General features: G+C 36.8%; 1 protein-coding gene across 3 annotated transcripts; it reads left to right on the top strand.

Moving 5' to 3' along the window:
• Positions 1–314: 314 nt before the first annotated feature.
• QPCT (glutaminyl-peptide cyclotransferase) lies at positions 315–13,149 on the top strand. Of its 3 annotated transcripts, none has more exons than XM_039327007.1 (7): positions 315–710; positions 5,605–5,751; positions 8,084–8,365; positions 8,457–8,636; positions 10,401–10,500; positions 11,004–11,120; positions 11,777–13,149. In XM_039327007.1, the coding sequence occupies exons 1-7, from the start codon at positions 621–623 to the stop codon at positions 11,923–11,925; spliced, it is 1,065 nt and encodes a 354-aa protein (XP_039182941.1). In that variant the 5' UTR covers positions 315–620; the 3' UTR covers positions 11,926–13,149. The 3 variants fall into 3 exon arrangements, with proteins under 3 accessions (XP_039182941.1, XP_039182940.1, XP_039182942.1); XM_039327006.1 differs by having other exon boundaries at positions 320–752; XM_039327008.1 differs by lacking the exon at positions 315–710 and adding an exon at positions 4,878–4,955.
• The last annotated feature ends 458 nt before the right edge of the window (positions 13,150–13,607 follow it).

The following is a 13,607-nucleotide window of genomic DNA, read 5'->3' as shown; positions in this document are numbered from 1 at the left end:
GTATGCTAGTTTTGAAGGCTGATTGGTCTGAAATAACAAATAACTCAAGAGAAATACAGATCACGCTTTGATTCATTACTTCACAGGAATCTTAAAGTCAAAAAAAAAAAAAGAATCACGAGGCGCCCCTCGCTGCTCACTTTTATCAGTGAAAAAACATCCCCAGCGTCTGTAAAATCAAAAAGCCTCATCGCTTTCGGGGGAAAAAAAACCAGAAGGAAACGGGGACTGGTGGGGGGAGGGGTTTGTCCTTCTGGCTCCAGCCCAAAGTGGCGGGATTAGTCATCTGTTGTCCTCCTGATGCTGCTGACGTGGTGCCAGGGACAAAACGCCCACCCACTCCTGAGGGAAAGACGGACTGATTGGGATGGGAATTAGCATCTCTCCCGCCGCGTTACGTAGGCAAGGCAAGACAGAAAGCTGGACGCGAAGCCAAAAGCGCCTCAGGAAGGCAGAAGCGAAGCAGACCCTCCGCCGTCCCATCGCGCGCCTGCTCTCCAACGCTGCGCCCGTTGCGCCCGCCAATTTGCCTGAATCTGCCTCCCTCTGAGGCGCGAGGGAGCCTCCTCACCGGCAGCCGCCTCACCTGCCCAGCCGAGGGGGGGGGGGACTGCAACGGCATGGCCAGAGAGAGACGGGATAGCAAGGCGGCGACATTCTTCTGCCTGGCCTGGACACTCTGCTTGGCTCTCCCGGGCTTCCCGCAGCATGTGAGTGGCCGAGAAGACAGAGCGGACTGGACTCAGGAGAAGGTGGGTGGCTTGCTTTGTGGGTGCAGCAGGATGCGAAGGGAAGGGGCACCGGGACAGTACAGCCAGGAGGGGACAATGTCTGTGGGGTCAGCATTTTTGGCCTTCTGGCAACGAAAGGGGGAAAATGTATCTTATTTCTTTTTTGTCGTTTTTTTTACTGTGCACACACTGGCACGCATTAAAAATGAAATTCTGTTGCCTGATCTCAAAAGAAAGTATACATCTACCTCTATACATACATAATACATATGCTATATACATACACATATTTATACCTAACACCATATAAGTATATACATGTATTACTGTCCATTTTGAATACATAGCGAAAAGAGGAAACTTAAGAGTTCACAAGGTTGATATTATATGGAACAAAACTGTGAATGAATCTAGATGTTCTGCTTATTTCTTTTTGATGATAATATGATGCATGGGGCATTGGGGTGGCTCAGACTTGAACTTTTTGGTGTTATACCATTGTTCTATTGGTATTCTTATTTGTGGAGTGGCCAGAAATCCGGTAGCATGATGTACCTCTTTTTTTAAAAAATAAAGGTGATGAGGTGGCTAATTGTGTCATAAAAATAAGTGATCTGGAAGGCTGATGTACAAATAAATGCCTTTTATCCAGCTGCACTACCAGCACAGCCCTAAGGCACTAGAGAGGAAAATAGCACCCTCATCAACTGATGGGCACAGTCTAAAGGCACATGATACAGCAGCACTGCTGAAGCCAAGAAATCTGAAGTGGGTCAGTGTCTGATGAGAGAGTATCCAAACAATGGACCTAGTACAAACGAGATATCCTCAAATTCCATTGGGGGGGGGGGAAAGCAAAATTGGAATTTTCTATTGGGCAAATATAGTACTCTGATCCTCCCTATCTCTACAGAGGAGTAGATCCCAAGCTGGTCAGTTGGGCAGATTCCAAACCGAGCATAATGAGAATTGCACTCAATCAATTTGCCATGGAGGGATGTCTCCTGAGAAACAGGCTTAGCTTTGGTTGGCAAAGAATGCATTTATTCATTTTTTGTTTTAAATTTTACTCTGGCAAGCATTTGAAGTTATTACTAAAATCAATTAACAGTTGCAAGTCTTATGGGAGAGAAGCATCTTCAAACTATAAATTACTTAAGTCCTTCCAAGAATATGGGGGATGTCATATCAGAGTCTGGAAGCAACAGGAGAAGGCAACCTTCTTACCGGAAAGAATGTGGGCTTACCTGCAAATCACAGCAGGTGCATAACAGGAAATCCAGGCCTTTAAATAAAAAGCTTAAGGTCTTTTTGAACTGATGGCTTACATTTTATCAAGTACAGTAGGCAACAACAAATACTGCTGACCTTTCAGTACAATCATGATAAAATCCTTATACCTTTTGTATTCATTAGCAGCATAATTCCTACATTTTGCATTAATTGCAACATCTGGATACTTCTCAAGAGCAGCCCCACTTAAGGCACTATGATACACAACGCCTTAATTTTGTCTCAAAGTTGTCTCATTAAACATATTTAAAGGCATGTCTGCATAGAGCAGTGGTTCTCAACCTTTTTAATGCCGCGACCCCCAACCGGTCATAAGTCAAGGACTACTCAACCGGTCGTAAGTCGAGGACTATTCAACTGGTGCAGCACCGTTTGCAGAATGGGACTTTTGGCAGGCTCAGCAGGACAAAGACAGCCTGGACAATTCCTATTGGTTTTTGAAAGCCAATAGAATTAGACTCTATTCAAGAAAGTCTATTCTATTGGCTTTCAAAAGCCAATAGAATAAAAGGGAATAGCACAGCTAAGGAAAAGGGGGGAAAAATGGCGGACTGCGTTGTTTGGCGACCCCCATGAAATGGTCGTTCGACCCCAAATGGGGTCCCGACCCACAGGTTGAGAACCACTGGCATAGAGGAAAGAGTCAAAATCTGTAAGATAGCAGGTATGTGTTACAATCAAAGGTCAATTCCTTTTGTATGTGCATCAGTTTCCAATATATATGCAGAAATGATAGAATTTCTGTTGCAATACCTCACTGACATCTGCCAAGCCTTAGCTACAGCAAAAGGAAGCAATTGGTTGATATTTTTCTTGCCAGCAGAAAAATCCATCAATCAATGCACTTTAACTTACCGCCCAGTAAACTATTAAGACAGCACCACCTACCACCAGCCTCATTAGAGAAACAGAGTCACGACTGACTATGTAGATACAGCAAATTATGCTGGCATAATTTTGATCTGCTTTACAAACTAGAAAAAAGTACATTAAACCAGGTCTCCAGATGCACCTTGGGAGTGCATTAGCAAATTGAAATATAACTAGATATAATAAATATAACTATAATTAGCAAACTGAAATATAACTAAGATACTTTCCCCCAAATTTGACTGGTAAAGAATGGCAATAATTGTAATTATGTGAACCATAGAAAGCACCCACACACCTATAATATCAAATAATGTTGGGAAAACTGATATGATGTGAAGACCACAAAGAGAAAAAAGGATAAATGGTGTCCATGACTGGATACTGGATCTCCCCCCCAACCCCCCCCCACAATATTCCTAATCAAATTTCAGCATCCTCATGTTGAAGAAAATAGGAGCAATTCTTTCTCCATATTGTACTGAAGAAACCTTTATAACAAAAGATTCAAATAATCAGCCTTTTAATTCATTTGGAATAGTGCATTCTCAGGAATATTGCATCTGTGTTTTTTTTCATTCAGATTAGAAGAATTGCTGTGAGTTGATTTTCTATTCAGTAGTTATGTGGTAAAATATTTATATATAAAAAACATGTAAGGATTGTACTTTATAATGAGGATCATTCTGGATGTTGGTTGCATTTATTCTGCATTTATTTTAATTTACATTACATTACATTAGCCTGGATCTATTTTAGTAAATGTGTATTATTAATTATGTTTTACATATATTCAATTTACCATAGTAAAAATGTTCATATCAGGCAGCCTGTATATTCTATAACTGGAGAATTTCAACATCCTTTTTTCTTTAAATGAAAATAGAAGTGATTTTCTTTGAACTGAGGATTGCTCTACTTACTTGAAAGATTAGGGGGTTTTAAATCAAATATTTGGCACACTAAGTAAATAGTTTATTATGGTCTTAGACTAGAGTATATACACATAAGAGCATCTATGAAATACAACATCTAATGGCTAATATAACTTCAACGTAAAATGAACTTTATTAACATCAGTTCACTCCTTAGACTGAGGATAACACATTGCTGCAAATCATTGTTACTAGGTAACAATTTTGCAGCTGTATATGTCAGCTTCGGATTTTTATCAAGACAATAGATAAAGAATGTAAAATTTGCCTGAGTGCCAGGTGTTTTGCTAAGTAGGAGTTCAAAAGACTGAAGTTCAACATTAAATGTTTAACATTTTCAGTTAATTCTACCTCTCCTAGGTCCAATGGGGAAAGTTTTCGGATGACTGATGTTTACTTATACCTACCATCTAGTATAGTCAAAAGGGTGGTATCAAAGCAAAAAAAAAAGTCCAGTAAACTTTGTAACTTGGATTGACATGAATTTAGGTAGTCAGCTGAAAAGCGACTAGATTGATTCTTGTGGAATTGAACAGTCTTTATTTTATTTTTAAAATTTATAAGCCGCCCCACTCCCGAAGGACTCTGGGCGGCTAACAATAAAAAACACATAAAACATAACAGAACAACAGTACAAAGACAATCATCCAGGGGTCAGGTTTTATAAACCCCAGGCCTGCCGGAAAAGCCAGATCTTAAGTAGCTTACGGAAGACCAACAGGGTGGGAGCGGTCCTAGTCTTGTAATTTGGCCTAATTTATATTGAAGCTGTGTGTAGATATTCCTCGACGTACAAAAGATAGACGTAGTCCTTGACTTACAACTACAAACACATTTGATTATGACTATTCATGTGACTGTGGGGATGTCGTGATCGTTATAAGTGCGAGGACCAGTTGTAAGTTAATTTTTTTCAGTGCTACGGCTGGTCCTTATACTCTATCTATCTATCTTTCTCTCATTTATCTATCTATCTGCCAAAGGAGTTGTTCCTTCAGCAGCAGCATGATTATAAAACAGTATCTTGTTTTGTCTTTCAGTGGACACAAACTGGGATTGATGCATGTTTATACTACTTTATCGAAATCATTCTTTTATTGATTTCTATACAACTTTTTCTTGGCAGGTAAAATGGAGTTACATTTTAATTTTAATTTTTTCCTTTTTTTTAACTGCAAGCAATCTAATCTTCATTGCACTTAAAAACTCTGTTGGCTAATGTGCATTTCTGATAAAGTTGCCCTTAAGAAAAGTCTTTTGGTATATTTTCCATTATTTCTTGGAAATCCATAATTTTTAGCAGAATGTTAAATTTACAATAGGAAAGATTTTAAAAATACTCAGAAAAGGACTTGGATCAAACTGCATTTTTCTTTCTTCCAATACTCAAGGAAGGATATGAATTAATACATAAAATTAGTATGTGCTAGAACTGAGTCTTAGGAAGAGGTACAAAATAATCTTTGCTTTCTGGAAGAAATCTTCCCTAAAGATTTAATAGAGAATAGGAATCAATTACTGTACTAATAAATGCCTTCACTCCTTATCTTATGCACAGCATGTATATATGTAAATACTTTACAGAAATGCCATACATTTCCATGCATCGTGTCAATAGATTAAACTCTGGATAACAGCTCCTTATTGCTACTTTTCATTTTAAAAATAAAAACGGATAATAACTATTTTATCTGAATATTTCCATCACAGATGCAAAGCAACATGAGCAATATAACATCTTCTCATCCTGATTTTTCCTTTAACTCTTTCTGCAGTATTCCCATCGTCCAACCATTTTAAATGCAACTTGTCTCCTACAAGTCACCTCACAGACAAATGTTAATCGCATGTGGCAAAATGACCTTCATCCAATCCTGATTGAGAGATATCCAGGTTCACCTGGGAGTTATGCTGTGCGGCAGGTAAGACAGAACAGGTTGTAACTACTGAAAGAGGCAAAATAATTCAACAGGCATAGAGAAGATAGAATAGGTACACTGCAATAGACGTGTCACAGAGGTAAAATCATTGCAAAAAAAAAAAAAATTAAAAGCCTTGTTAAATCAAGCCAAAGGCCATCTAATCCACCCTTCTATGTCATTATATGACAGAGATTCCAAACAGGAGGTTTAGAGACAGGACACAAAGGCTTAGTTCTATTGCTTTCCTCTTCCCCCACATTTTTTAAGATGTGATGCTTATTATTCAGGATGTGTATATAGGTCTGAGAATTAGTAACCATTAACTGAAACACAGTTAATACTCCTGGAATTGGAAATAATTATGTTGTCAGCACTAATGACAGTACATTAGCAACTGATATATTACAACCTGGAGAAGAACTGTACTTTCCAATCACAAAATATACTCACAAGTATGCAGGATCTTTATTATGCTAAATTCTGGTAAATTGGAGATGTTCAAAATTCTTGTGACTCTTGTTAGTACAGTTGGAATGTGATGATATGTAAGCTTGATGATCTCTGCAATTTATGAAGCAAAAAAGGCAGATAAACTCTTTCAAAGAATATCTACTAACTGCTTGTTTCCTAGGAGACTGCTCACAAATAGCCTAAACAAAAATAGTATATCCAATTCTGCAATAATTAAAAACATTCAAGGAAGAATATGTACTACTGTTCCTGGAGAAAAACAGTACGGTATCTAAAAATAAAGTTTCTAGTAAGACGAATGTCTTTGATTCCACTGAAAATGAGAAATCTAATTAAAATGTCCCCTGCATATTAGGATCGCCAATCCCAAATTTATTTATTTATTAAATTTATTTGCCACTCATAACAAAACAACTAATAGCTAATTAGCACTTACAGACCACCGGTATCACTGATAATTTACACCTATGAATATGTATTTTTGGAATTAGTCCATATCCTAAAATACATCTTCATTCTCATAGTAATATTTTTTTCCCTTTTCTATCCCCTCAAATTCTCGGAAAGGTAAAAATAATAAAAAGCTGCAAAGTGTTTACCTTTCATGGACATAGAGCTTAATACGATGGCACTTAGATTGTTGTTCTAAAAAATTCACAAAAGGAAAGATGACAAAAGTAAAATTCTTTTCATTACGTGTCTTTATGCATATACATAATTATGTCTTTTGTAGTTTCATTCTGATTAGCAATAAATCTTGTTTTTCAATGCATAGGTTTGATTTTTTTAGACAACACATTTTTCTAACTACTGTATCCTTCAGCCATTGTAAGCCAACTGTTACTTACAGACAAGTATCAACATGTTCTGCAAGATAATGAAGCCTCTCTTAGGCCTTGATTGCAGCAACTCTTGAGCTGCTATAGAAATGAGCAGCTGAGAAAACATATTACTAAAGAAACATCCAAAGATATATCCTCAGATGGGGGAGCAGCAATTATATATCATTAAGTGACAGCAGCTGGGATTGAGAACCTCTTACTTTCCTAAGTCTTTCTTGCATTTCAATCTGGAATTGCTGACTAAAGTCCATTTTTCTCATATTTTGAACTATTTCTATGACTTTCATATTTTGAAAAGTTTCTATTCCTTTTGAAATTATGAACATGAAGAAACTCTAATGAATGTAGAATCTCATCCTGATTTTCCTTTTGTTCTTTCTGTAATATTCACTGCAAAAACACTCTTATCCAAAGCTCAAAGTAGCCAAAACTTTATTACCTCTCTGATTCACTCCTGTGCAACATGAAGTATAGAAAAGGAGACTCCAAGATGGGGGTATATGTGAATGTACCTGCATTCTGAAAGAATCATTCTCATATTAAAAAGCTAAACATGAAAAAGGCGTAAACATGTTATCATTATGTTTTCTTTGCCTGATGCCCCTTAGATGTATTTGATAATTGTTCCTAGATGCTACAGATAAGAGGTGAGCTGGCAAAAAATTATGGGAACTGATTACATCTGAAAGGTTATCATGTTGAAAAAGGCTGATAGCTCGCTCAGTCCAAAGTTTTCTTTTGCCGTATACAAACAGAATTCCAGCCTGAAATGGAAGACTTGTTCTGCTTCATTATAATGATATATTGATAATTATCAGTAGACTGCATGGCTGCTTGAAAAGGTCTCCTAAAGAGAAATGTATTCAAAGCTGTGAATGAACATTTTTAATAGTAGCTTTGAGGGGATAATATTAATCTTCTTCAGAAAATTTGTTGGCACCTGCAGGATTGATTTATATGGACTTACTTAAAACTTAACATTATTGAACACTACTGATTTTTGATTCTATACATTTTAGCATATCAAGCATCGCCTACAAGGATTACAGGCTGGCTGGCTTGTTGAAGAAGACGCATTTCAGAGCCATACTCCTTATGGATACCGCACTTTCTCAAATATAATCAGTACTCTCAATCCCCTTGCCAAGCGCCATTTGGTGATAGCTTGCCATTATGACTCAAAGTATTTCCCACCGCAACTGGATGGTAAAGTGTTTGTTGGAGCCACCGACTCAGCTGTGCCTTGTGCAATGATGCTAGAATTGGCAAGGTCCTTGGATAGACAGCTTTCTTTTCTGAAGGTATTTGCTTTTTCTTCAAGTTGCTCCTGTATTTACTGTGATCCTAAGAAAGGTGACTGACTTTCCATTCTGTTTCCCACTCATTCGATAGCAAAGCAGCTTACCACCCAAGGCAGATCTTTCTCTGAAGCTTATTTTCTTTGATGGTGAAGAAGCTTTTGTGAGATGGTCCCCTTCAGATTCCCTGTATGGCTCCAGATCTTTGGCCCAGAAAATGGCATCTACTCCTCATCCACCGGGTGCCAGGAATACGTATCAGATTCAAGGCATTGTAAGTGAAAACTTTACAAATACTGGATACTGGGCTAAAAATGGCAGAACTATACAAAGTTTTTTATGTAACATTAATTTTCTATTAGTCCAATTCTTTAAATATTATTATGATTGGGAAGAAAGCTTATACAGAAAGAAAAAATTGGAAGAGAGATAAAAATATTTTGCAATTAGTACTTTAAAATGCGGTCTTCAGAGGGGAAGTTCAGAGTGCTGTATGACTGGGGGCTGTGTAGTGAATGGGAGGGAAGAAGTCCTGCCTCCCAAGTGTATCTGTTGAGCAGGAAAAGATTATTTGGGGGACAGGAGAGCCTTACAAGGGATCTGCCCTGTTTCAGGCTGAACATACACATGAAGTTCAGTTGCAATCAGTTTACTTTCAAGTTTTCAAGAATTACAGGCTTTGGCAGGCAGAGCTCTAATGTGTGCAAGCACATGGACACACCAGAACACTAACAAGAAAGCAAAATCTTGTCTGTGAGCCCAAAGCCCAATCAGATCACGGGCATACAAAGATCAGGAACAGTCCAATGAACCAAGTGACATGGAAAATACTCAGAAAGCTCAGGCTTCAGATAACACTTAGGATTTAGTGACATAAAAATGCCGATCTGTGGTTAGAGTAGTTGTTCCCAATGGAAAAACCAGCTTCTGTAGTTGCGTTAATATTAGTAGTGTGACAAGACTTAAGACAATTGCCACTTTTGCTTCTTGATGTTCTTCTGCTCCACTCTCCAGAGTTCACAGCATGTTTTTAGGTCAGGTAGCTGCTTAGGAACAGGACCTTTGTGTTTTATTTTGTTCTGCATCTGTTCCAGATTATTGCTAGCACAGTCAGCCTTTGGTGCTTGATTGCTCCTCATTCCTGAGTCTGATATTTGTCTTGAGCAGGTCCCCCATATCTGAGTTCTTGGATTTAGAGGAGACCATGCAGGGCTGAGAGTTCTGTCTTTGGAAACAGAAAGAGCCACTTATACCCTTGCATGGAGATCATATCAGGTCACTTTCATGGCCTCCAAGTTAATAACATGGCACATTCACAAATTTAGTCCAAACTTTAATGAAATTAATGAAATAGATTGTGCTCTTATTTTTGTACTGATAAGTAATGCTTGTTTCTATAAGAGCAATCTTTTGCAGTGAAAGAATCACTACTATCATTTAGAATAGCACTAGCACTTAGATGTATATACTGTTTCACAGTGCTTTGTAGCCTTCTCTAAGCGGTTTACAGAGTCAACATATTGCCCGGAACAATCTGGGTCCTCATTTTACTGACCTTGGAAGGATGGAAGGCTGAGTCACAACCTTGAGCTGGTGAGGATCGAACTTCTGGCAATGGGCAGAGTTAGTCTACAATACTGTATTCTAACCATGGTGCCACCAACAGAATAAAATAATACAATTTACAGTAAAAACTAATCAGATAAAACAGACAAACAAAGGTGAAGTTAATTGATAAAAGAAATGCAGAGCTATGCCATTAAAACGCAGCTCCCATCTGAAGTCTTTGTAGACTTATTAGCCAGAATCAAGTCCTTACTAATTACAATAAGAGTCACACTAAGGTTTGTGAGTAGAAGATTTCAATCTCAGTGAGATATTTATATTCAGCAATATACAGTATGTACAGCAAGCATGACTCTTGAAATATTTGTCTGAAATTGTCAACATTCACTGATTTTAGACAATCATTAATATTCTCTTATGGGTAAAGCTCTGGAGTGGCATTTAAGGATTAACCTTGACTGATTTCTCATAGGATCTTTTTGTGTTGCTGGATTTAATTGGTGCACGAAATCCTGTTTTTCCTGTTTACTTTTTGAACACAGCTCGATGGTTTGGGAGACTTGAAGCCATTGGTAAGAACTTATTTTACAAAATATATCAGTTCCACTAGTAAAGGGATATTTGAATCTTTTAGTTTTATATGGTAGAGTGTTTCTAGCAATATCATGCTATTACAAATTTACATCACAAATGTTGCTATGAACACCTTTTCCCCTTGAAGGGATGTTTAAACAAAAACTTGTGCATTATAGAAGAAGCAAGAATTTAGTTAGCCACTAAAGTATATATTTTTAAAATCATTGTGGATTCTGTTGATTAAGATAAAAACTATACAAATGCTACGAAAACAGTTAAATAAAAATTAAGTAAACATCTGTTCTGAGGTCATTTTCTGGGATAGAGTAGCAATCATAACAATGAGTTTGCATTCAAAAGCATTGAGGGTGCATAAAATTCTAAGGAAAATTCATTATTGCTTCAAAATGTTTTAAACAGATTGAGAGCTTTTTTAAAAAAACAATCACTTTGATAGTCACAACTTAATATTTTTTTAACACCCCCTCCCCGCCTGCAGAACGAAACCTTTATGATTTGGGTTTGCTAAATAATTATTCTTCTGAGAGGCAGTACTTCCGGAGTAATTTACGTCGACATCCAGTTGAGGATGACCATATTCCATTTTTGAGAAGAGGTATGGATTTTTTTAATGTGTTTTAATTGACATACATTCAGCAATATATGTACAAGTGTCATTTATCTATACAAATCTTTTTCTAGACTTAAGGAATTGTACAAACATTCGTTCTTATAGAGTCAGATCTGGTCCCAAACCCATTTTTCAGAATGTGGCTTATTTTATTTTTGACAAATCATGCTGAGACAATAATATTAATACAAGAAGGCCAGTGACTATAATTATGGTATATTGCCCTTTAGGATATTCAGGGGTCCACACAGGGCACATACAAAAGGAAAAATTTGTGTTCAGACCACTTGCCTTTGCCTGTGGACATGCCTGTTCTAGAAGTGAAAAGTGGATTTGCTATTTATATGCTTAAAACATTTATATTTAGAGATAGGTCCCACTTCAAAATACTCTATTATCCCTGATAGGCAAAATCTGTTGTTTAAAATACTTTTTGCCAAAAATGATATGATTAATCTTTAAATGTTTTTACAATTTTAGCAGCAATGGAGTTTTAATAATGTTCTAATATTCAGTAGACTAAATGATGAGATTAGAACATTAACACCATTGTGCTTTCAGTTTATATATTGTATAACATTGTTGAGTTGTCTCAAAAATTAGACCTACTCTTCATTTTTTTTGTTCTCTCTTCCCAACAGGTGTCCCAATCCTACACTTGATACCATCACCTTTCCCTAGAGTATGGCATACTATGGAGGACAATGAAGAGAATCTTGACAAGCCAACTATTGACAACCTCAGCAAAATTCTGCAAGTTTTTGTGCTGGAATATCTCAACTTGGAATAACTGTTACCCTGAAATTAATATTTTGTTCTAAACGCTTAACTGTTTAGGATCTTTCCAAGAATAGGCCTTTATTGTAGATATAGCAATCAGATCTCCTACTTTACGGCTTTGCCTGTGACAAAAACTGAAAGATTATCCATCTAGATTTTATAGTTAGTGAAGTTTTAAACTTTATTCCTAAGTAACAAAAACCTGGCAGTGTAAAAGCTAATTATGTTATTATGAGAAGCTGGATGTAAAAAAAAATATACATCAAAATACCATTTTTAATTTGTTTTTTTAATTTAAAAATGAACAGGAAATGTTTATATATCTTAGATGTTAACTTCTTTCTATTAATCTTTAATATACATGCTTCATAACTTTAGTAATGTTAAAAAGAACAAAAAACTATTAAGCATCTCAGGGTGAGAATCTGAGCACCTTTACCTGCCAATTCACATATGTGCAGAAGACAAGGGCTTCAAAACCCCCCCCACACACACACCTTTATGTGGCTTATTTATTGAACTGCTGTTTGAATGATTCCCAAATATGATTTAAGGTGCCAATGTTGTAGTCTTCTGTAGCTGTGAGTGCCAATAAAAAACAGAGAGTGACTGTGCCTGGACTACAATTCTGAACCAGGTAGGCAAATCATCAGTCCAGATTTCATTAAATCATGCTGTTAAATATATATTGGTTGATTGCAGTTGTTTATCTGATGAGCATACTGTTATCTCTTTGTTGACAATGATATTCAACTTTGCAAGTGAATCATAGATTAGTAGAATCCATTGATAGTATGAGCATTCCTATCTCCTCCTTTTAGTGCAAAAGTGAGCAAACATTCATTCCTCCGTTCATTTCATTCCCTGAAGCTCCTCAGAAAACAATGCCCAAAATGGCAGCATGATTCAACAGTTAATTATATTTTAAAAATATACTTCGTATTAGTCTTGGCTCTGGCAACTACCTAGACAAGCTCCGCATTTTTCTTGGCAAGGTTTTTCAGAAGTGGTTTGCCACTACCTCCTTCCTAGGACTGATAGAAAGTGACAGGCCCAAGGCCACCTGGCTTGTTTTGTGTCTATGGTAGGACTAGAACTCAGTCCCCAAGTTTCTAACCTGTGTCTTAACCACTATACCAAACTGGCCTTCCTAATTATATAAAAAAGGTGTGTTGATCTTAATATACTAATCAACATTACTAAACTCAGGGAAAAAAATCCTTTTCATTGATTACATCATATCAGCATCATGCACTGGCATTAATATGACAACAGCCAATTCTATATAAACTATAATGCCATATGGATAGTTAATACATTTGAGTTCAAGGCTGTCATTCTATCTACGAGCATTGTTCATCTAACTACTTTTTTTTATAAGGATAGGCAATATGTGATTATGTCAGCAGCTTAACATTATCATTCCCAGAACTTTTTTGACATACTAGGAATTCAATAAAGATGGGTGGTTATATAAGGTAGTATAAACACACTATAGTTAATGGGGTAGATTCTGCACATATATGGTTGAACAAAAAGTAACTACAGTATCCATAAAACAATGCCTTTACAATCACATTCTGTTCTTTCTGTGCTTATAGTAGTCATTATAAAAGGTGGGGGAGAGTTGTTGGTTGAAACTAGACATGGAGAGATTTCCTTATCTAAAGAAAAAAACAAAATGGGGGGAGG

The sequence above is a fragment of the Crotalus tigris genome, unplaced genomic scaffold (assembly GCF_016545835.1).
Source record: "Crotalus tigris isolate CLP2741 ecotype Arizona unplaced genomic scaffold, ASM1654583v1 scf7180000024349.2157984, whole genome shotgun sequence".
In the NCBI taxonomy this organism is placed as follows: domain Eukaryota; kingdom Metazoa; phylum Chordata; class Lepidosauria; order Squamata; family Viperidae; genus Crotalus; species Crotalus tigris.
This window is presented reverse-complemented; position numbering and strand designations above follow the sequence as displayed.

Bases quoted from the DNA above. Each gene is read 5' to 3' on its own strand.
- QPCT (XM_039327006.1), top strand. From the start codon at position 621: ATGGCCAGAGAGAGACGGGATAGCAAGGCGGCGACATTCTTCTGCCTG. The intron at 8,637-10,400 runs GTAAGTGAAAAC...GATTTCTCATAG, and splicing joins CGTATCAGATTCAAGGCATT to GATCTTTTTGTGTTGCTGGA. The intron at 10,501-11,003 runs GTAAGAACTTAT...CCCCGCCTGCAG, and splicing joins TGGGAGACTTGAAGCCATTG to AACGAAACCTTTATGATTTG.